Below are 22,775 nucleotides of genomic sequence, written 5' to 3' on the forward strand. Positions count from 1 at the left end.
TGAAATTATTTTCTACAATAGCGTAACTATCATGCGAAACGGTACTTTGAAATTATTTTATACAATAGCGTAACTATCATGTGACATGGTACTTTGAAATTATTTTCTATAATAGCGTAACTATCATGTGACTTGGTACTTTGAAATTATTTTCTATAATAGCGTAACAATCATGTGACTTGGTACTTTGAAATTATTTTCTACAATAGCGTAACTATCATGTGACTTGGTACTTTGAAATTATTTTCTACACTAGAGTTACTATCATATGAAATGGTACTTTTAATTTATTTTCTGCTTAATCTTAACTATCAAGTGACTTTTCACTGTGTAACTATTGTATTCACATTAGTAACTATTTTTTGACTTTTGTCTTTGAAATCACATCCAACAATAGCGTAACTATCTCTTGTCTTGGTGCTTTTAATTAATTTCCTACAATATCGACAATCGAATGTGCGTCGTTAAAATTAATTAAAAATATATAATAGAGTAACTATAATATGAATTGTTTCTTTGAAATAAATTTAAATAAAATCGTAACTATCATGTGACTTTGTAGTTCGAAAATATTTTCAAAAATAGCGTATCTATAATGTTACTTGGTACTTTTAAATTATTTTATACAATAGCGTAACTATCATGTCACATGGTACTTTGAATTTATTTTCTACAACAGCGTAACAATCATGTGACTTGGTACTTTGAAATTATTTTCTATAATAGCGTAACTATCATGTGACTTGGTACTTTGAAATTATTTTATACAATAGCGTAGCTATCATGTGTCATGGTACTTTGAAATTATTTTATACAATAGCGTAACTATCATGTGACTTGGTACTTTGAAATTATTTTCTACAATAGCGTAACTATCATGTGACTTGGTACTTTGAAATTATTTTCTACAATAGCGTAACTATCATGTGACTTGGTACTTTGAAATTATTTTATACAATAGCGTAACTATCATGTGACTTGGTACTTTGAAATTATTTTCTACAATAGAGTAACTATCATGTGAATTGGTACTTTGAATTTATTTTCTACAACAGCGTAACTATCAAGCGACATGGTACTTATAAATTATTTTTTACAATAGCATAACATTCATGTGAATTGGTACTTTGAAATTATTTTATACAAAATCGTAGCTATCAAGTGTCATGGGACAGTGATATTACTTTCTATTAGAGCTTAACTATCTTTTGGATTTGCACTTTGACATTATCTTCTATAATAGCTTAACTATCATGTGACTTGGTACTTTGAAATTATTTTATACAATAGCGTAACTATCATGTGACTTGGTACTTTGAAATTATTTTATACAATAGCGTAACTATCATGTGACTTGGTACTTTGAAATTATTTTTTACAATAGCGTAACTATCATGTGACTTGGTACTTTGAAATTATTTTCTACAATAGCGTAACTATCATGTGACTTGGTACTTTGAAATTATTTTCTGCAAAAGCGTAACTATCATGTGACTTGGTACTTTGAAATTATTTTCTAGACTAGCGTAACTATCATGTGACTTGGTACTTTGAAATTATTTTATACAATAGCGTAACTATCATGTGACTTGGTACTTTGAAATTATTTTCTATAATAGCGTAACTATCATGTTACTTGGTACTTTGAAATTATTTTATACAATAGCGTAACTATCATCTGACTTGGTACTTTGAAATTATTTTATAAAATAGCGTAACTATCATGTGACTTGGTACTTTGAAATTATTTTATACAATAGCGTAACTATCATGTGACTTGGTACTTTGAAATTATTTTTTACAATAGCGTAACTATCAAGTGACTAGGTACTTTGAAATTATTTTCTACAATAGCGTAACTATCATGTGACTTGTTACTTTGAAATTATTTTCTACAATATCGTAACTATTATGTGACTTGGTACTTTGAAATTATTTTCTATAATATTGTAACTATCATGTGACTTGGTAATTTGAAATTATTTTTTACAAAAGAGTAACTATCATGTGACTTGTTACTTTGAAAATGTTATATAAAATAGAGTATCAAGTAACATGGTAACTTTCAAGTTCTTTTCTAAAAAATCATAACTATCATGTCACTCGGTACTTTTAATTAATTTTACTCAATAGATTAACTATCATGAGATTTGTTAATTTGAAATTATTTTCTATAAAAGCGTAACTATCATGTGACTTTGTACTTTGAAATTATTTTCTACAATACTGTAACTTTTATATAAATTGGTACTTTGAAATTATTTTCTACAAAAACATAAAAATCATGTGACATAGTACTTTGAAATTATTTGTTACAATAGTGTAACTATCATGTGACATGGTATTTTGAAATTGTTTTCTACAACAGAGTAACTATCATGTGACTTGGAACTTTGAAATTATTTTATACAATAGCGTAACTATCATGTGACTTGGTACTTTGAAATTATTTTCTATAATAGCGTAACTATCATGTGACATGCTACTTTGAAATTATTTTCTATAATAGCGTAACTATCATGTGACTTGTTATTTTGAAATTATTTTCTATAATAGCGTAAGTATCATGTGATTCGGTACTTTGAAATTATTTTCTATAAAAGCATAACTATCATGTGACATGGTACTGTGAAATTATTTCCTAAAATATATTAACTATCAATTAACTTGGTACTTTGAAATTATTTCCTATACTAGAGTAACTATCATTGGATTGGGTACTTTGAATTTGTTTTATAGAATAGAGTAACTATTATGTTACTTAGTATTTCGAATTTATTTTATATAATAACGTAACTATCATGTGACTTTGTACTTTGATATTATTTTCTAAAATAGAGTAACTATCATGTGACTTGGTAATTTGAAATTACTTTCTACAATAGCGTAACTATCATGTGACTTGGTAATTTGAAATTATTTTCTATAATAGCGTAACTATCATGTCAATTGGTACTTTGAATTTATTTTTTACAATAGCGTAACTATCATGTGACTTGGTGCTTTGAATTTATTTTATACAATAGCGTAAATATCATGTGACTTGGTACTTTTAAATTATTTTCTACAATAGCGTAACTATCAAATGACTTGGTACTTTGAAATTATTTTCTATAATAGCGTAACTATCATGTGAATTGGTGCTTTGAATTTATTTTCTACAGTAGCGTAACTATCATGTGACTTGGTACTTTGAAATTATTTTCTACAATAGCGTAACTATCATGTGACTTGGTACTTTGAAATTATTTTCTATAAAAGCGTAACTATCAAGTGACTTGGTACTTTGAAATTATTTTCTATAAAAGCGTAACTATCATGTAACTTGGTACTTTGAAATTATTTTCTATAATAGTGTAACTATCATGTGACTTGTTTCTTTGAAATTATTTTCTACAAAAGCGTAGCTATCATGTGACTTGGTACTTTGAAATTATTTTCTACAATAGCGTAAGTATCATGTGACTTGGTACTTTGAAATTATTTTTTACAATAGCGTATCTATCATGTGACTTGGTACTTTGAAAATATTTTCTACAATAGCGTATCAAGTGACTTGGTACTTTGAAATTATTTTCTATAAAAGCGTAACTATCATGTAACTTGGTACTTTGAAATTATTTTCTAGAATAGTGTAACTATCATGTGACTTGTTTCTTTGAAATTATTTTATACAAAAGTGTAACTATCATGTGACTTGGTACTTTGAAATTATTTTTTACAATAGCGTAACTATCATGTGACTTGGTATTTTGAAATTATTTTCTACAATAGCGTAACTATCATGTGACTTGGTACTTTGAAATTATTTTCTAAAATAGCGTAACTATCATGTGACTTGGTACTTTGAAATTATTTTCTACAATAGCGTAACTATAATGTGACTTGGTACTTGGAAATTATTTTCTATAATAGCGTAACTATCATGTGACTTGGTACTTTGAAATTATTTTCTGCAATAGCCTAACTTTCATGTGACTTGGTACTTTGAAATTATTTTCTACAATAGCGTAACTATCATGTGACTTGGTACTCGCAAATCCCCCCTCCACTATCACACTATAAGTACTCTAAGACACCCCGCTCCCATCACTCCACCACTTATGTATTATATGGAACACATTGAAGAAGTAAAGCTATCCGTTATTACAATTCTTTTCTTGTCATCTACACCCCTTTAGTATCAACTTCTTCGTATAGTATAACGTTAAACTATTTTAAATTGACAACACTGTCCAAACATCACTTGTGTACTATACAGTACACAATCAACCCATCTCCCCCAAAATACTTTTCAGCCATTTCTTGTTATTTTTTTTTATTTCTACACTATTTTAAATTGACAACACATCGAAGTATATTTTAAATTGACAACACTGTCCAAACATCACTTGTGTATTATACAGTACACAATCAACCCACCCCCCCCCCCAAAAAAAAACACTTTTCAGCCATTTCTTGTTAAATTTTTTTATTTCTAAACTATTTTAAATTGACAACACATCGAAGTGTATTTTAAATTGACAACACTGTCCAAACATCACTTGTGTATTATGCAGTACACAATCAACCCATCTCCCCCCAAAACACTTTTCAGCCATTTCTTGTTAATTTTTTTATTTCTTAACTATTTTAAATTGACAACACTGTCCAAACAACACTTGTGTATTATACAGTACACAATCATCCCATCTCCCCCAAAACACTTTTCAGCCATATCTTTTTAAATTGTTTTATTTCTAAACTATTGTTGGCTAAAGGCAATTCTCCAAAACAAATCAGAAACCGCTCTTGATAGCACAGACTTCAAAAATGGAACTGTGGATAACACACTGGTGATTGACAGCTTTCCCTACAAAAGCATACCTTAATACGCAGTTTGACAATATCTAGTTTTTGATTAAAAAAAAACAGCGGGGAATCCCCGCTCGTAATTGCTAATCACTTTAACCATTTAAAAAAAATCGAAGTATATTTTAAATTGACAACACTGTCCAAACATCACTTGTTTATTATACAGTACACAATCAACCCATCACCCCCCCCCCCCCAAAAAAAACACTTTCAGCCATTTCTTGTTAAATATTTTTGTCTCTTAACTATTTTAAATTGACAACACTGTCCAAACATCACTTGTGTATTATACAGAACACAATCATCCCATCTCCCCCAAAACACTTTTCAGCCATTTCTTGTAGGGTTGAATGTACGGTTGAATGTAGGGTTCAAATCTATTACACTTTTGAGCATATTCTTGTAGGCGTGAATGAGTGTATAGTTCAAATCTATTACACTTTTGACCATATTCTTGTAGGGTTGAATGTAGGGTTGAAAGCTTTATATAACTTACTACTGTCACAATGTCTAATAGCTATGCCTTCGGGGATGCAATGCCCCCACAGCACTTCGGGGCAAGGAATATAAACTGTGCCATTTTGCCATTTTTACCTACAGGATTTATCATTGAGAAAGGGGGAAATGTTTGTTCCTGAGTGTTTCTAAAAAGGCTAAGGGTGTTAAAGACCAATATTGAGGGGCCTGCTGAGCTAAATCAAAAGAAACTATCTGTGTCAAAGTTATAAAAAAAGTGTATCTGTGAACATGTAAGGGTATAAACTCTAAACTTTCAGAGCCACTACTAATACTACTGTTGCAGATTCAAATGTGACTGGTTGCGACTAACTTTGCGGGAGTGACGTAAGCCATTAAGTTGAAACTTTCAAGGCACTTTGAACAGTGCTTGGAGGACAAGGCGCCTACATTATACTTTTTAACCCTATACAGACCAATACAGGAATTCGTTTTGCAAAAATTTATAAAGGCTACCAAAGTGACCTTTAAGGCTTAGCATTGATAAAAAATCGTTTACTGACGTTTTTTTTTCTTTTACAAAGTCTACCTCATTCTACCTCATGTGGTTAAAATATAAAATTAGCTTTTTAGATACACTAAAATAAAGAACTTTTACTTTACGCGCAAGGCCGCGAAGCAGTTATTTTTGGCCATAAGGCACAAAGTCATGTTTCACTCTTTGCGATCAAAGGTTATATAACCTGATTTGGACTCTTTACAACAGCTCTGTTTCTCAGATTTTCTCGGCCAGCGATTGACTCCATCTGATTGAGCAGATATTGCTGGCCTAATTCTGTTGGAGCTACGAACTGGACTTGGACTAGCTTCTGCGTCTGCAGAAGGTCTCCCACGTTTATGTTACGGCATCGCACGAGCTGCCGCATACAGCCCTGCAGCTACTTCAGACCGAAAAGCTCGCAAAATCATCTGTTCGTCTGTTCTTGAGCTCGAAAGTCTAACGTCTGATCAGAAAAGCAGCCAGCTGTCACAAATGACCGTATCAACAAACCACCTTAAGATTCTCATATACAATTTCTACGTACGAAAATGGGTTTGAAAATTCTCTGCCAGCATGTCTGCTAAGTCCTTTCTGGAGGGGGGGGGGGGGTTCAAACACAGTACACCACACTCTACCCCGTAAATTCTTCTATAACACGTAAAAACCTAGCAAAAATATATATATAAACATTTCGATGTGTGTTTTTTTAAATAAAGTTTATAAGTTTTTAAATAAATGCCAGAAGTATTTTTTTTTACAACAAAAAAGAAGTTATGATCCTGCAGCACCCTTATTTAGAATTCATCTAAATAAAGGGATATGGAGTGTTAATTTCTCAGATGCCCTAACGACTTTACGTTTTCTTGAGTTATTGCTGCGCAAAAGTTAAGTTTTGACTTAAAGAGTCGTGTTTAAGGGGATAGTAGTGCCTCTAGCATTTAGTTCAGACACGGTATACTATTAAAATCAAAGAAATTTAAATAAACAAAACAAGTTATTTCATATAAAAGCAAAGAGCGAAATTGAGCTTTAAGCCAACAGAAATTAATCCATATATGAACGGGCTTCCCTTTTAAAAGTCCTATCCTTTACTATAAAGCTTGACTTTTTGTCACTGACAGGGCCGAGCGTATTATAAATAAAAGGATGATTAGAATTATTATTCCTAGCAGCAGAAATGGTAGTGGGAACTTTGAGGGTGGTAATAGCAACAATAGTAGTAGTAGCAGCAGTGTAGTATTTGCATATGCTTTTTGGCTTGCTTCAACATATTTATTCTTCATGCCCGGATATTTTTAATTTAACACTTTAGGCTGTTTCTGATACACTGCAGTCATTGCTGATCCGTCTTTTTGATAACTTACTTGCACCTTTTGTGTTTTTATTTAACCCAACATGCCCCCCAGTAGACCTTTAAAATATTCCTTTAATACAATTAGAGTTAATGGCCGTAGTACTAATAGTTGTGGTAGTAGTACTATTAGTACTACTACTGCTAGCTGGATTATTATACACATGTTGCACTTTTATTAGTTCAACTTCCTGAAAGCTTAAACTTAATACTCTAAGCCGTCATTAAGATACTGCTGATGTGCCCTTTTGACAGCCTGCATACACATACTCTATTCAATTTTATTTACACCCCTCAATATTCCTGACTATTTTTCCTTAATACCTTTAGCCTTAATAGAAGTATTACTAGCAGAAGAACAAGTAGTAGTAATATGTAAATAGTATCTTTTAGTTGGTTCAACATCCACCCCAACATGCCCTAACAGTTTTGAATTAATAGTCTAAGTTGTTTCTGGGGTTAAGTTTTACACCATAAAAACCTGCATCGACGTAAAGTGTTTTGATTTAGTTCTAGATTGTCTTCAAAAATCCCTGAAAGTCGTACAAACAGTATTAGTTACAGTAGTAACGATTTTCGTAACATTGGTATTAGCAGAAACAGTTGTGGTAGTAGCAGTATGGACATAACACCTTGGGTTAGTTTAACATCCTCCTGTACATGCCTTGACATTTTCAACTTAATACAATAGACAGTTCTTAGAATATTTCTAATATGCCATTTTGACAACCTACACCCAGGAATTAAGTTTTGATTTAGTTCAACATCTCCCTAAACATTCCCTGAAAGCTTAACTATGATACTCTTTGTCTCAGTAGAAATAGTTGTAATAGGAGTAGCAATAGCAAAAGTAGTAGCAGTAGGTAAAGTATGTTTTTTGAGTTTTTGCCTCTCAACAGCCTTGAAAGTTTTTATTTTTTTAATTTAGCTCGTTCCTCTGAAATTGCTATTACATCCTATTTGGTGACCGGAATGCAAAAACGGGTTTTAATTTGACTGAAACTTCTCCTAAATGTTCCCTGAAAATTTCACTTTAATACCATTAGTCTCAATAATAGCAGTAAATAGCAGTAGCAGTAGTAGTAATAGTAGTAGTAGCAGAGTAGTAGCATAGATTTTGCTATTTGCTGGTACACCCTTTTGACAACATAGATGCTCCTAGTGTGCTTTGACTTAATTCAAAACCCCCTAAACAGTTCCTGAAAGCTTCACCTTAATACCCTTAATTTTAGTTGTGGCAATAGCTGTTGTACCAGCAGCAGTAGTAGCCTTAATAGCAGAGCGCACCTAAAATCTTTTGTTTTTTCAATATCCCTCTAAACACACGCTAAAAGTTTCCTCTTAATGGTGGCCAGTGTTTACCTTCCCGACAATTACCTCCCCCCCCACGTGTGATCTAAACTTTGTCCCGGAGACAATTCTCTTTGGAAATGCATCAAAGACATTAATTAACTTGACGTCATCTGTCAGACATTCCCTGGAAACAATTTGATTAATGACTGACAGCACAGGTGTTCCCCGGAAACTCATAACATTTGGCTCGAGCGTGCCCAAAACAACAACAATAACATTGACCCCATTAACCACGTGTTCTCCCTTATGACTCTATCTCGTGCCCAAAACAACAACAACATTGACCCCATTAACCACGTGTTCTCCCTAATGACTATAGTCCATGAAAGTGACAAAGTTCCTGTTTTTCCTTTCTCACTGACAAAATCCATAAAAACATCAAATAAATTGACCAACACACATAACCATCCATGAAAACAGACATAAATGTGACAAAGTTCCTGTTTTTCAAATTCTCACTGACAAAATCCGTAAAACATCAAATAAATCGACCAACACACATAACCATCCATAAACTATGTAAAAAAAGTTGTAGGTGGCAGCAGGGGTGAGTGATGGGAGTCAATAAGGCCCTTCTACTATTATACTGATTTTTACCTAGGTTTTACTAATTTTCGACTTATTTTCGACTCGGTCAAAAATTTCGGGGTGGGCTCAAACCGGGTACCCCCCCCCCCCCACCTTCGAAAATGGCTCCGGATCGAAATGATAAGTGCACCATTGGAATCGCCATTATTGAAAAACCCGAAATGAAAGATAGAGCCCTCGCCTTGAACAATATGAAAAGTCACTTTTTTGCATGGGGTAGCACTGACATGTTCTCTTTTTTTCTTCAACAGTAGCAGGGAAGTGTAACAGCGCAGAGAGTTCCTGCGCTGTCCTCTTGCAACAAATCTTGCCATCCACATCAGTGTGCACGGGCGGATCTAGGGGGCGCAGGGGATCCCGGCCCAAAGATTTTTTTCTGCCGCCCTCATTCCTTGTTTTTCGCTCTTTTTTAAATGAATTTGGTTAATTATTTGCACCCTTGTTACATTGCTATTGATTAGAACCCCGACAAGATAATGGCAGTGAAATATCCATTTTTGCCATTTTTGAATAGTTTTCATCAAAGTATCTTTAAACCAGGGCTTTGGAGTCGGTTGTAAGTTATACAGACTCTAAATCCGACTCCAACTCCTGAAACTTTACAGGACAGGTATGGTAATCGTCATATACAAATAATGCAATGGACATTTTTTGTTTGAAATAGCGGTGTACTTGGTCTCAAAATGAGTGTTACAAGCGAAATTGTGTTAGTGTATTATTGTTTTTATTATTATTATTGTAGCCAGACTCAGAAAACAAACCTGAGTCGAGGCTGAAGTCATAAAGGCTCATTAGCTTAAAAAGTAGCCCCAGTAGTCGCTGGGCTATTATTGCCTTCTTAGGCGGGGTATTTTTAGGTAAGGCATGCCTATAGCATGTTTTCCCCTTTGTAGAAAAGCCTTCCTTAGTATTTTTGAAAAACAATGGTATACACCATTATATTTCCTCACCCTGAGAACCCGACGTGCCAACTTCAGACTGACTTTGACAGGCAACACTCATCCCTAAAAAAGAGGGGGAGGGTCACTCACCACCCGCCACCCATCAGCGGTAAGTGGCACGTGATCCTCAGAACCGGTACTAGAAAGGGAACTTCTTTCTCCCGCCTCTCGCTTCCCGAGGAATCTTCTCTTGCACCACAGTCTATGCTTCAAATGTCCAGGGGGATTGACCCCCAAGTATGATTTGTGAGGCATTGCTGACTTCAATCCATCTAATCTCGGCAACGTATTTCACAGAATATCCAGCCTCATAGGGAGACGCTGGGCAGGACGGTCAGTTGCTAGACTATTCTTAGGGGTATTGCGAGAAGATTTTCACTACTACTCCCCTTTATGGGTATAAGTTTGGGTCTTAGAATCCATCTTTTAGAATCCATCGCTTAGAACCCATGACCTAACTGACCCCCCATCATTAAACTAGTCGGCAATTTCCCAACCGGTTGCTAGCGAATGAGCTGCAACCGACACTTGCTGAATCATCTGTTCTTTCCAACTGGCAAAACTATTGTGATTATTTATAAGTCATCAAGAGAACGGTCGATATTCTGTCTGTATTTCCATATTTTGGTTAGCCTACTATTACCAAATTATTATTTTGTTCATCTTGTTTATCTTGTTATTTGATTCGGCAAAATTAATGGATTTACTGACTGGGAACGAGGTTTTGGCAGGTTGAAATTTTAGTGGTTGTCAAGTTCGTATTTTCATCTTTTTCTATTTATCTTGCTATTAATTAATTTTATTCTTATCAGATCTTGAATTATAATTGTGAGCGAGTAAAAGTGTAAACTAGTAGGCCATTAGTATGTTATGAGTTGTCGCTTTAAAATGAAACAGGAAAAATATACCTTTCTATTGAAAAATATTTGTTATAAAATATTATTGTAAGAAATATAGACTAGAAAATGCACACAGAAGTATGAAAACAAAAACTTTAAAAACGCTTTTATTTCCAAATGCACGAAATAGTGAAAAATTGTTCCCCCCTGGTACCGCTACAACTGGATTTTTTAAGACTAAAAATGGAAGCAGGGACAATCATGAGATATTTTACTACTATTCCAATTCGATTTTCTTTATCACCACCGCTCCAAACTTTCTTTTTTATCCCTTAAAACTGTAAATTTTTCTGGTGAGCAAGAACTTTTGGTTAGTTTTTTTTTGTGTATATTGGTAAGAGCAATATTTTTAAAAACGTTGCATGTTTTTCATAAGGTTGTCCAAGAGGCAGAGCGGGGTTATCAGACTGTCTTTGGAGAACGTGCGCATTTTTTTTTAACAGCTTTTGTAGAAGGAATGGGTCTCAAAGCTTTATGAGGTACGCCTTTTTTCGACACAGGAGGTGGTCAGTCAGCAATTAAAATACGGTATAAGCAAGGTTGTCTACAGGATCTTTGCTCTTGGGGGGGGGGGGGGGGGTACTGAAGGAGTTTTTATTAGGAGAGGGGTTAAGAGTATTCTTAACTGTATTTTAAGACCAATTTTGGAATCAGTGAAATATTATTTTATTTTTTAGGAGAAATAGTTTTTGTAGTTTAATTTTGACGAGCAATTGACGAGTCGAAAAAATGTTTCAGGGAGACAGGTTTCAAACCCTGTAACCCCCTACCCCCATGGACATGTTCCTGTCTATAAGTAATAGATGTTGTGCATTTAGAAGAAATCTGGGGCTTCAAGCACACATGAATTATGTCAGAATTAAGTCTTGAAATTGAAATAAATATTTTAGTTTATTATAGGATGTGGCGGAGGTTCAAATATATTGCCAACAAAGTATAATATTTTTTTCTGATTAAGAAAATCCACATTTTGCTCATCCGTGGGTCTCCGTCGAGGGTGGAGGAGGGGTACTAAAGACTTCCAGTCCTCTAACTCTGGTTGCTCTTGTCATAGTTCTTTATGTATATATTTAACATCAACATGTGTTTATGTCTAGTTTCCGGTGAAAATTTAGGCTTCCCTTGGCTCATTAGCAATAAACTGCCCAGGAGTTATTCGAACAGACTAAGGTGTTAAGTATTTCTTGAAACCTTATTTGTTTGTTTAAGTGCGATGAATTACTAGATGAGAAACCGACTTCCCTGAACACGTTTATTCGGGGTTTAAGAAAAAGCAGATAAAAATTCCTAAAAAAAAAAAAAAAAAAAGAAATAGACCAGTGTTTCCACTACCACAATTTTGTCTGTAGATTGCCAGTTGTTTGGTTCTCACTGAAAGTTTCGTTATAGAACGATCATATGGATTATCCGCTCTGTTATTCATTATTTCTACTTCATTTCAAATATGGATAATGCAGGAATGTATTCCATTTTTGTTTACAGTTTTCGGTACTTGTCAATTAGCTTGAACCCACGCAAGAAGTCAAGTTTGGTTAATGATAGTGAAATAAAACAAAATATGATGAAAATATAATAGTTTAGAAACAAATTTGGGCTATATATTTGTACATTATGAGGGTGGGGGTAAAGCATAGCATATACTAAACACGTACGTAGCCTAGGTACCTTTTCCCCCCTAAGCCCCAAAAAACAAAAGTTTAAATATTATAAATGAACTGACAAACCTCCGTTTGCATTCCAATTCTCTATTGAAAGAAACCTATTTGACTAGTTTCTTAAGCATCTTCCTTATACAACATTTCGCGTGGGTTCCAGCCAATTAACAAGTACCCAGTTTTCTAAGACTAAGATTCGAAAATAATGTTATGACAACTTTTGGTGTATCCACTTCTCAGAATATATTAGTTCTCATTGACGCATTATAGAACCTTTTTTTTTCGCTAGTTTCTTTCAGCTTACCGTGATACAAGACAACGAGAAGTGACAGAATAGACGGAAAATATATAATTTTGTGCTATATATTTGGACATCAGGGGGTGGGGGTAAAGTATTTGGACAGTGAGAAGTTATAAAACAATTCTTACCATATAATACGTAGAATAATTGTACCTAACACATTAGGTATGCAGATTCGCTATATTCCCGCCCCCCCCCCTAATGTGCAAAAATATAGCCCAAATTTGTTTCTAAAGTATTATATTTGTATCTTACTTTGGTATATGTCATTGGGATTGAGTGTCAGAAAAACATATTAGAAGAACATTAGGTAAGGCGTATATCATACAAGTACCCTCAGAATCACTTCTCCAAGAACAGCCACTTCTCAGAAGAAGCGCTATTTGCACTGATTGGTTCAGATGTTTTTGCAACCATGAAATGACAAATTTTTCTGTGAGTCGTCATTGTTATTGACATCAGGGTTTATGCCAGATTTCCCTCCTACTCACTCGGACTATCTGCTTTGGCTTTTTCTGCAAATAGCCATTACTTGATGCCTGCAACCACTTGATTATAATTCAACGTTACTACCTTAGTTTTGCCCTAGGAAGGACGTACGAACGGATGATAGATAGACTTATCTATCAACAAATGAAATGACATCATTTTTATACAGTCCCAAAAAGGGCTGATGCCAGATTTGCCTCCCAGATTTGGCCATGGCTTGATGCCTGCAACTAGTTTATTTTAATTCAAGTTGTTGGAGGCATCAAGCCAGGGCCAATTGTAGAAAAAGCCAAGACAAATAGTCCGAGCGAGTGAGAGGCAAATCTGGCATAAGTCCTTTTTAGGATTGTCTGATGTCTTTGGTGTCATTGGTTCATATCACTGTCATGAAACATTGTTCGTATATTAACCAGTTTTCAGAAGATCGATCCCACTGCTAGGATTATTTATAACTCGCAAATTCCGTTTTTTTGCTATCGTTAGAAGAATTACAGGTTGGCTTGGAGGTATCAACCCATCTAACCTTAGGTTGATCATAGCTTACTTTTGTTAGACATTTTGTCCTGAAATACTTCCAAAATTTTAAATTGTGGTGTTTGATATTTTTAATTTAGACAACATAAAATAGACAGAATAGACGATTATAAATGTGATTGAAGAAGAGAAGATTCAACAAACATGTCACGTTCATGGTGTCCCTCTCAAATGTGTACCGTTCTCGACGAGGTACCCATTTGACCTCGTTCTCGTCGTACCTCGTCTGTACATCTCTTCTGTACCTCGTTCTCGTCGATATCATAAATGTTGGAGAGTTGAAATGAAGCTTTTTGTCCACAAATTGTTTTATTTACCGGACTACTGATTGTATCATCGTATCAATAGTATTATATTTCTATAGGTCAGTAGTATAGGGGTGGAGGAAGAGCATGCACAGCTGTGTTGGTCTCAGGTAGCTAGTATAAGCAGTAGTAATAGTATATGATTAAAAACTGGGTTCATTTGCCGAAAATGGGCCACAATCTTTAAAGCCCCAATATCCCCAAGAGGCAAAAAATGCCAAATAATCTAGGGAAAATACTGTGTAAGGAAAATAATAATAAACATAATAATTCTTGTGGTATTCGAGATTTCTTAGTTTGTTCATTTACTGAATCAACTTCTAGATTTATTTCCTGTGAGTTTTGGCGTGAACCAGTTGTAACCACAAAAAATGTATGCTGCAACACAAATATATGCGCCGCTTAGGACCCGATTAAATAAGTGGGGGGCCAAATTCAATTTTTTTTGCGGGTCCTTCGATTTATTAAAGATTTACACAAAATATTCATCCATAGTAGTTTACGTACGTAAAGTAGTTGACGTAAGTAGTGCAAAATATTTTTGAATAACTCATAATTTATCTCTTATAGTCAAAAACAATTTGCTTTAAATTTAAGAATCTTTAGTTTGTTCATTTTGATGGTAACGCGGGGTTCTTTCAAATGCGGGTCTGATTGGTCTGAATCGCTCCAATTGCCCTTTATCCAGCCCTGGGACCGCTACTTCCATCAATATTGAAATACTTTATCTTTTGGACAGCAGTGCGCTCTACTCTTTAGTATCTCGTTATGTGCTTGTGAAATGTTGTTCCTGAAAACTAAAGTAGGTTTAGCTATGCGTTCCATAAGTGGATGTAGTTGGATATTACTGTCTTAAATAATTTATTTTACCACACTCTCCCGCTTCCATAACTTAACGTAGAAACAATATTTTTTATAAGAGGAATATTGGGGACAGTAAAACTAATAAATCGATGCATACCGAACGCAGGAAGAAGTCTGGGTATTTGAGAACCATCTCCAGCCACTTTTGACGGTTGAACAACGATTAAAAGAACCATTTACATTCAAAATTGATTTGCCCCATAAACAGAAGGATTAATAATGCAACGGGTCTCATTACATAACAGATAGCTCTTGCAGACAAAATGAACGGTTCTGAACAATTAATTTAATATACAACCTTTTTCTGTGTTGTTTCTACGTTGTTATAGTGCAACAGAACGTTTTCATTTGGCGTTTCCTGTAACTGTCTCCAATAAATTCTCCACATTAGTTGTTTTGGTTGAAAATTTAAAACAAAGAAGGAAGAAGATTATCAAGTAAAAATTTGGAAGCCTACGTGGAAAAACCTTGGTAGACTTTTAAATTGATCCTGCATCATGGAGTGGCTTCCGAAGATACAGTTGATCTCTATGACAGAATGGTTGAAGATTGCTTGCTAAGCTGCTATAGACATAAATACCAGTACTTCCGATTTGCTTTTGATGTCCGCTAATGCTAGGCAGAACGGAGCGCTATGCTGGTGTTGTCAGCAAAAATAAACAATCTCTTTAGTTGCAAGGTCAGCCTTTATGCTCTTTTTATAGTGACAAGGCTAAAATTTTAAAAAATATAAAAGTATTGTATTTTATTTACTTCCTTATACATTCTTCGACAAATCTCTAGAATTTTCGGTTATAAATTTCTGTTATAATTTCTCGTCTCGGATTGACTTTTAAAGGCATGTCTGCAGCTATTACTGATTGGTTGAAGATTGCCAGCAAAGCTGCTACACACATAGTAAAGTGGCTCTTCAAATTTTTTCTGATAACTGCTTGCGCCTAGTCGCAATGCCGTCTGCCTAAAAAACTGCACAATGTCTGTGGTTGTTGTGTCTGCTTATTTGCTAGTTTTTATAGTGATGAGTTTAAACTAGTTGGATTGCATCTTCTTCATTAAACATTCTCCGCTAACTCCCAAAACCTTACTGGTTCATATATTTTTATTACAACTTCTATTTGTTTTTCAACTGCTTGTTCTCAACCATTATTTACTGGAAAAGATGCTCCGAAAGAAGTAAAAGTGAAGTGTAACAGGTTGCCTCTTCAAATTCACGTGGAGACCTTTCTTTAGTCTTAAATTGGAAAGCCATGGAAGAGGAACACTGAATTCTCTATGTTCCTTTGAATTTGTTTCAATTGTGCCGCTTTTCTTAAAATAATGCCTAGCAGTTGCGATATTATGTTTCGATTTTGGTTCCCTCTTGGTGAGTTACTTTTGTACTAAGATTTTGGTGACATTTTCAAACTGCTACTCCATGGCTCTGTCACAGATCAATCAATACAGAATATGTTATTATATAGTTTGACTGATATTAAAAATAGACCAATAATGACAAAGTAGACAAGAGAGGAGCCAAACACAACTTGAATCAGTATTGTATATTGGTTACAACCCGTAAGGAGTCCAAACCTTATGATTGTTTCTGAGGTGATATTATTGAGATTAAATGTTTGCAGCTAATGTCTGTGACGTTTTGCAAAAAGGTCCTAAGTCCACTTTTCCTAATTTTACAGGGGAGCAAAATTAAAATATAAATGCACAATCAAAAAATATTTCTCATAGATTAGAATTTAGAAATTTGAATTTTTAAAGGCTGATTCCGTGTTAACTTTTCAATGGGAATTCACTGGAAATGACCAAATTACTGAATTGTTAATTACTTAGAATATAAGGTACTCATTCCCTTTTTAAACCCTTTTGGAACAATTTATAACTCGGTCAGAATTAAAGATAAGCTCATTTTAAATAGATCAATCGATATATCTCTTTGAGCTTTTTCGAACAATTGCTTAAATCGTTTTCGGAAAAATGTGGAATTCGGCTCTTTTTCTGAAACGCCACGGATGTATAGTGAGACCTAAAAAAAAAAACAAATGTATATGTATAGACCGAGTCGGTTGATTTTTGAATCAAAATGAAGTTGCTATCAAACCAGGGCTAATTGGAGAAAAAGCCAAGACAGATAGTCTGAGTGAGAGGCACAGCTGCTGGCATAAGCCTCTTTCAGGAATGTATAAAAATGATGCCATTTTCACTTGTTCATAGATAGTCTATCATCCATCCATCCATCTTAGGGCAGAACTAAGGTAGATAGTTATAGAACTTTAGGGATTATCGAGATTTTTGGGTTTTCCCATGACCGACAATGTCGACTGGACGTGTATGCAAAGGGGGGGGGGGCGAATTTGCATGGACTCACAGGCGAACAAGTGACCTCAGCCTAATAGTCTTGCCCGCTTAGAGTCTCCGGATGACTACCGTGTTTTAGGATTGACACATGACCGACAAGTCCCCTGGACTCGCCGGCAAACGGAGAGACCTATAGTATTTCAATTGTCGTGGTAAATGGCATGGGCAAACAGCGGGAGTAGCTAGTCACAAAGCCCTGGCAACCAACAAAACAGTAGAATAGTCGAGGCTCTTAACACATGAATTTTTTTTTTCAAAAACGTACAGAAAATAACTGTATTTTAATTAACCTAAGGCTCTGTAAATTACACGAGTTTGATTTATGAATATGATGAATTGGATAATGATATAGAAAGGAACGGAGGAATATAAATACAAATGTAAAAGTCATTAAATAGTAGTTTGAAAGTCTTGCCAGAATTTTAGTTGAAAGCCCCAATTCCATTTGAAACTACTGACAAAGCAGAAAGCAAATCAGCCGCTTAATTTATGAAAACTAGTTTTAAATCAAATACGAAAAGACTAGCTTTCTGATTGGCTTATTTCTTTGCCGTCTTTTCTTGTGTAAAACCCTTGGTGAAAGTCGGGGATTAAAGGTTTCTTGCCAGGTTGGCACCAACAATTGAAATGGAAAATGGCTAATTGAGAATGTGATGTTTCTGTTTTTGGTCATTGCGTGGAGAATAGTAGAACAATAATCTGCATTTTATTATTCACGGTGGCAATTAGAGAATGGATTACCAGTGTGTTGTCATTTATACAGTGGTGACAATATTACCTCCCCCTGCATATAGTGAAAATCCAGCTATAACTGGGTATTTGGATTATACAAAAAAGAAGGAAGGGTGCTTGTCATGCTTCTCAAACCTGGCTAAAAGGTTAAGCTAGTTTATTTATTAATTTATTTATTTACTATAACAATATTATTTTACTTACTAATTCACTATTTTACCACTTCACTATTAATGTACTAATTTACGCTATTTTTAATAATATAAATTTAATTAATTAATATTAAACTTATTAAATAATTGAATTTACTATAAATATAATTAATCAATGAAATTTATTTACTTTATTTTTTGTTGTTAATTTGATGTTTAGTCACTTAAGATAAAATCGAGTTGATCCATACTGAACAAGTTTTTTTTCAGTTGTTGTATGTTTATAAACAAAATAAATAAAAATAAATGTGAGCATAGCCTAATCCCATATTTCCCAAATGTATGGTAAGTGCTAGGAATTGGGGGAAGTCATCAATAAAAGAATTAGGAAAATAATAAGAGTTATCGAAACAGTTATGGAATACTGTAAATAAGTTTAGGTGTCTACAGTCAGTTAAACAAGATGAACCATCAAAGGAGACTTATCTAAGTCTCTCTGTAAAATGTCTTGCCAAAGGGATGTCAAGGGGTGTTCTCAGGATATTTCTGCCAACCAATCAGATCATATGAATTGTTCGTCCATCTATTAAATTTATATTTAAGGGGAATATCATTCTTTCCATCTTCCATCTTTTTCATCTTTAACTTCCTCTTTCACCAGAAAGGACATTGAAGGTATTATTCATAAATTCTTTTATAATTTATGTTTTTAAATGTAGCTTTAAGTTCCCCTGTCAAATACGATAAGCTTTATTGATTGAATTAAGAAATTTAATAAAGAGAAATTCTTTTCATACCTCTGTGGAGCCAAGCCAAGGGGGCATAAGTCCATTTTGCAATTTTTAGACTAGAGCAAAAATAAATATATCCTTCCTGCTAATCAATGTTTTGAAAAATTCTGGTTTCAGGACCTTTTTTTAGAATAAACTTTTGGATAAATTTTCAGACATGACACTTTTTCCGAAACACTGTACTCTAAAAAATGTTTTTATGGATCTATTTTTCCTAAAAGTGTTGTTTTTTTTCTAATATGAAAAAGAAATATTTAATGTATTTTGGGTTTTGGAAAAATTTTAAAGTTGGACACGTTTTATGCTTCGATCTTTTCTGTTTCTTTTTTGTACAGTATAATTTGTGAGTGATGACCTTTTTTGCTCGCTATAAAAATATAGGACGACGCCCATTTGGGAAAAAACACAGAAATATCATTTTCAAAAAAAGGTGAAAAAAAAATTCCCACGGAAGCACTATATTTGACATTTTGCTTCGATTTTGTCTTTTTTATGGTTCTGTTTCTTTTCTGTATAGTATAAATTAAGAATGATGACTTTTTTTTGCTCGCTATAAAATTATGAAAAAATAGTACGACACTCATTAGGGAAAAACACAGAAACGTCTCTTGCAAAAAAGATGAAAAAAAAATCCCACGTAAGCACTAAATTTGACATTCTGAAAGCGGTTCTCTGAGTAAAGTATTTTTATTCTTTTCTCCATTTTTTCGCAATTTGCCTGGTTTATCTAGTATGTAGGTAAGTAAACAAAAATCCATCAGGTAGTACCGTGAGTAGAAACAATAATCACACGGGTACATGCAGGGGGGAGGGGGGCTTTAGACCTGTGTCACGCGATGTCTATAATTTGGTTTTATATTATTGCCTATGTTTTTCGTAAAATTTGCCAATTCCGAAGTTTTGCCCCTCCCACCAAAAGTAAATTCCGCTGGTTTACTTGAATCTACTTCATAAATCATACAGACAAAAAGCGATAAAATCGGAATTGAATAAGAAGTCTATGATTGAGCTGATCATTATGCTTTTGGGTGGGGCATCATTGCCACGTCGTGCTTCTGTGGTACTTTTTTTTCTAGGTGAAGCAATTTGGCTGATTTTAAATTGTTTTAAAAGTATTTAAACTAAGCATTGAGGCAAAATGCCGACATGGCTGTAGTACTCTGTTTAGCCTTAATTTGTTTATTAAAGTTGAGATCAGACTTAACCCATCCGAGTAATCAAACTTAGAATTCTTTTTTCGATTGAACAGAAATAAGAAATCTACGTAACCGGGGGGGGGGGTGGAAGTTACAACCGTGTAACTGCAGAGAGGGTATGAGTATTGCGGGCACAATTTATCAGTTCAATATTGAGTAAAATGGCGCAGTGTCTTGTGGAACGGTGAGCGGAGAGGTTTGAAGGTTGGATTATTGAAACTTGTGAGCACAGCAAAGGCAATGGGAGCACACAGAATCACATGGGGAAGTAAAACTCTCTAGACGTAGATTACGTTGATGATTTAAGCATCCTAGATGAAAGTGTTAGCAAAATGAATGAACGTTTAGAGGTTTTAGGAGTTCAGGGTGCAAGAATATGTTTGAAAATTAATGTCAAGAAGACTTAAGTGTCTAAGACTAGGAATAAGTGAAGGTGAAGAGGTGATGTTTGGCAACGAGAAGATCGATAAATTGGACAGCTTCATTTAGCTAGGTATTATTATTAGTAAACACTGGTGCAGTGGAAATTTTAGAAGGAGAATAGCCAAAGCCCAGGGTATTTTTTTTCACAGTTGAAAAAAAGTTTGGAAGAACAGGAAGATAAGTCTGCAAACCAAGATTAGATAGAAGCTACAGTGATGAAAGTGATCAAGTATGGTTCTGAAGCGTCGGCGATCCAAAAAATGGAAAAGCAATTGTTAGACGTTAATTGCCTACGGATTCTTTTGACTACCCAACTGACTGACCGTATCTGGAATAGTAAGCTGTACGAAAAATGTAGTTCAATCCCGCCTTCGAGGGCTATAGGCCTAGTGACAAAAAGGATTAGAAGGCTAGGACACCTTCTGCAGACGAAGATGAAAAGCGAATAGAGCCCGAATGGGCTGGGAGGATGTTGTAAGGAAAGATTCAAGGAAAATGGGAACCTTTTGGGAAGGTGTAAAGAGGGAGGCTTTGAACAGATTGGGATAGATGAGGAGCGTGTGTAGCTGTGTTGGCCTTAGGTGGTATGGTGCTGCAGTGAGTTGTTAGTAGTTGTACATGTCGGAAGTATTTGGCACTTATGTTGTCATGCAGTCATAATATTGAGTATAAACCTTATAACTACGATACATATTCAAATGGAAGCGGAAAGTCCCATCCAAAAACTGAAGCATTTCAAGTGGCGGTTCTTGCCTCTCTTGCACCTGGGGCAAAATCTTGACTAGTCCTCCCCCCTGCCTCCCACAAAGTTTTCTGGCCAAATGTTAATAAGGTTCTCACTTATTAACAAATTATTCTCAATTTATTAACTAATGAATAATTTATTTTTTAATTATTTTTAATCTATTATTTAAATTTTTAACTATTATTAATATTTTAATTATCAGCATTAATTACTTTTTAAACTTATATTTTATGAGTCAATTAATAGTCCATAAATCATTTGAATTTACTATCTGCGCCCTCCACTTCATTTCAATAAATATAAAATTTCAAAAATTACAAAATGATTGTCACCGTTAGATTATTTGTTTAGAATGTTGCGCCCCCTAAAATTTCTCCGTCCGGGGCAAGTGCCCCCTCTTTCCCTCCCCTAAAACCGCCTCTGAGCATTTTCTGTCTGCAACGTAGAGATTAGAAAATTTATTGCAGCTTACATAAACCTTCCTAATAGTGTAGTTTTTGAAATATACCATCATAAGTAATTATTTTTTTGCCTTTTTTTTCTTCATTTCTCTGTGTACATTATTCGAGGAAATCTAAATTCAATAAATCTAAGCATTAATAGAAAAAAATTAACATAAATATTCTCCATGTGCTTTCATTAAAAAAAAAAACATTTAAGTTTTTCATCCGACACTTTTGTCAATAATTTGCTAAATTTGTTGCTGTTCCCTAGCATGTGATATTTTCCAAATGTAAAAATTTACTATTAAAAAAAAAAAAAAAAAAAAAAAAAAAAAAAAAAAAAAAAAAAATCACAGTGACCATTATTTTCAACTCCCTTACTCTCTTTGTTGTGTTTTGTCCTATATATTTCACGCGCAACAAACCTCCCTCGTGAGCCCTATCGCTTGTTTCGATGAATTGTTTTTGTTTTTTATCTTGGATAATTCCTTTATTGTATCACGGTCATTTAATTCATTTATTCCTTAGTTTGCATTGGAAAATTACTACATCAGGGTGTATCTGACTAAAAACGTATTTGAAAACAAGGAAATATTCTGCTTCGTGTCGTCTCTACACCTTTTTTCTCATTTTGTTTCATTTATTCAAAATCTGTTTATGTGAAATCTGTTTCGTGTAAAATCTGTGCTTTTTTTATGTGTTTTTCTTTACTTTTTTTTTTCCTTCCAACAGAACAAGCTTACGCTTCGACTTTTATTTTGCTTTATCAAAAGCTGTTAAATCATATTACATACTGAGAGGACTCAACCCTCC

General features: G+C 34.2%; 1 protein-coding gene across 1 annotated transcript in view; it reads left to right on the forward strand.

The window, feature by feature from the left end:
• The first annotated feature begins 16,440 nt into the window (after nucleotides 1-16,440).
• The window catches only part of LOC148953537 (uncharacterized), a 33,265-nt gene continuing 26,930 nt past the window's right edge, over nucleotides 16,441-22,775 (forward strand). The window contains exons 1-2 of the mRNA XM_089087999.1: nucleotides 16,441-16,458; nucleotides 18,089-18,358. Coding sequence (XP_088944125.1) covers nucleotides 18,213-18,358 — 146 coding nt within the window. The 5' untranslated portion in view covers nucleotides 16,441-16,458; nucleotides 18,089-18,212. The remainder of the gene's footprint in view (nucleotides 16,459-18,088; nucleotides 18,359-22,775) is intronic.

The sequence above is a fragment of the Artemia sp. Qi Xiang Cuo genome, chromosome 4 (assembly GCF_049724085.1).
Source record: "Artemia sp. Qi Xiang Cuo chromosome 4, ASM4972408v1, whole genome shotgun sequence".
Taxonomy (NCBI): domain Eukaryota; kingdom Metazoa; phylum Arthropoda; class Branchiopoda; order Anostraca; family Artemiidae; genus Artemia; species Artemia sp. Qi Xiang Cuo.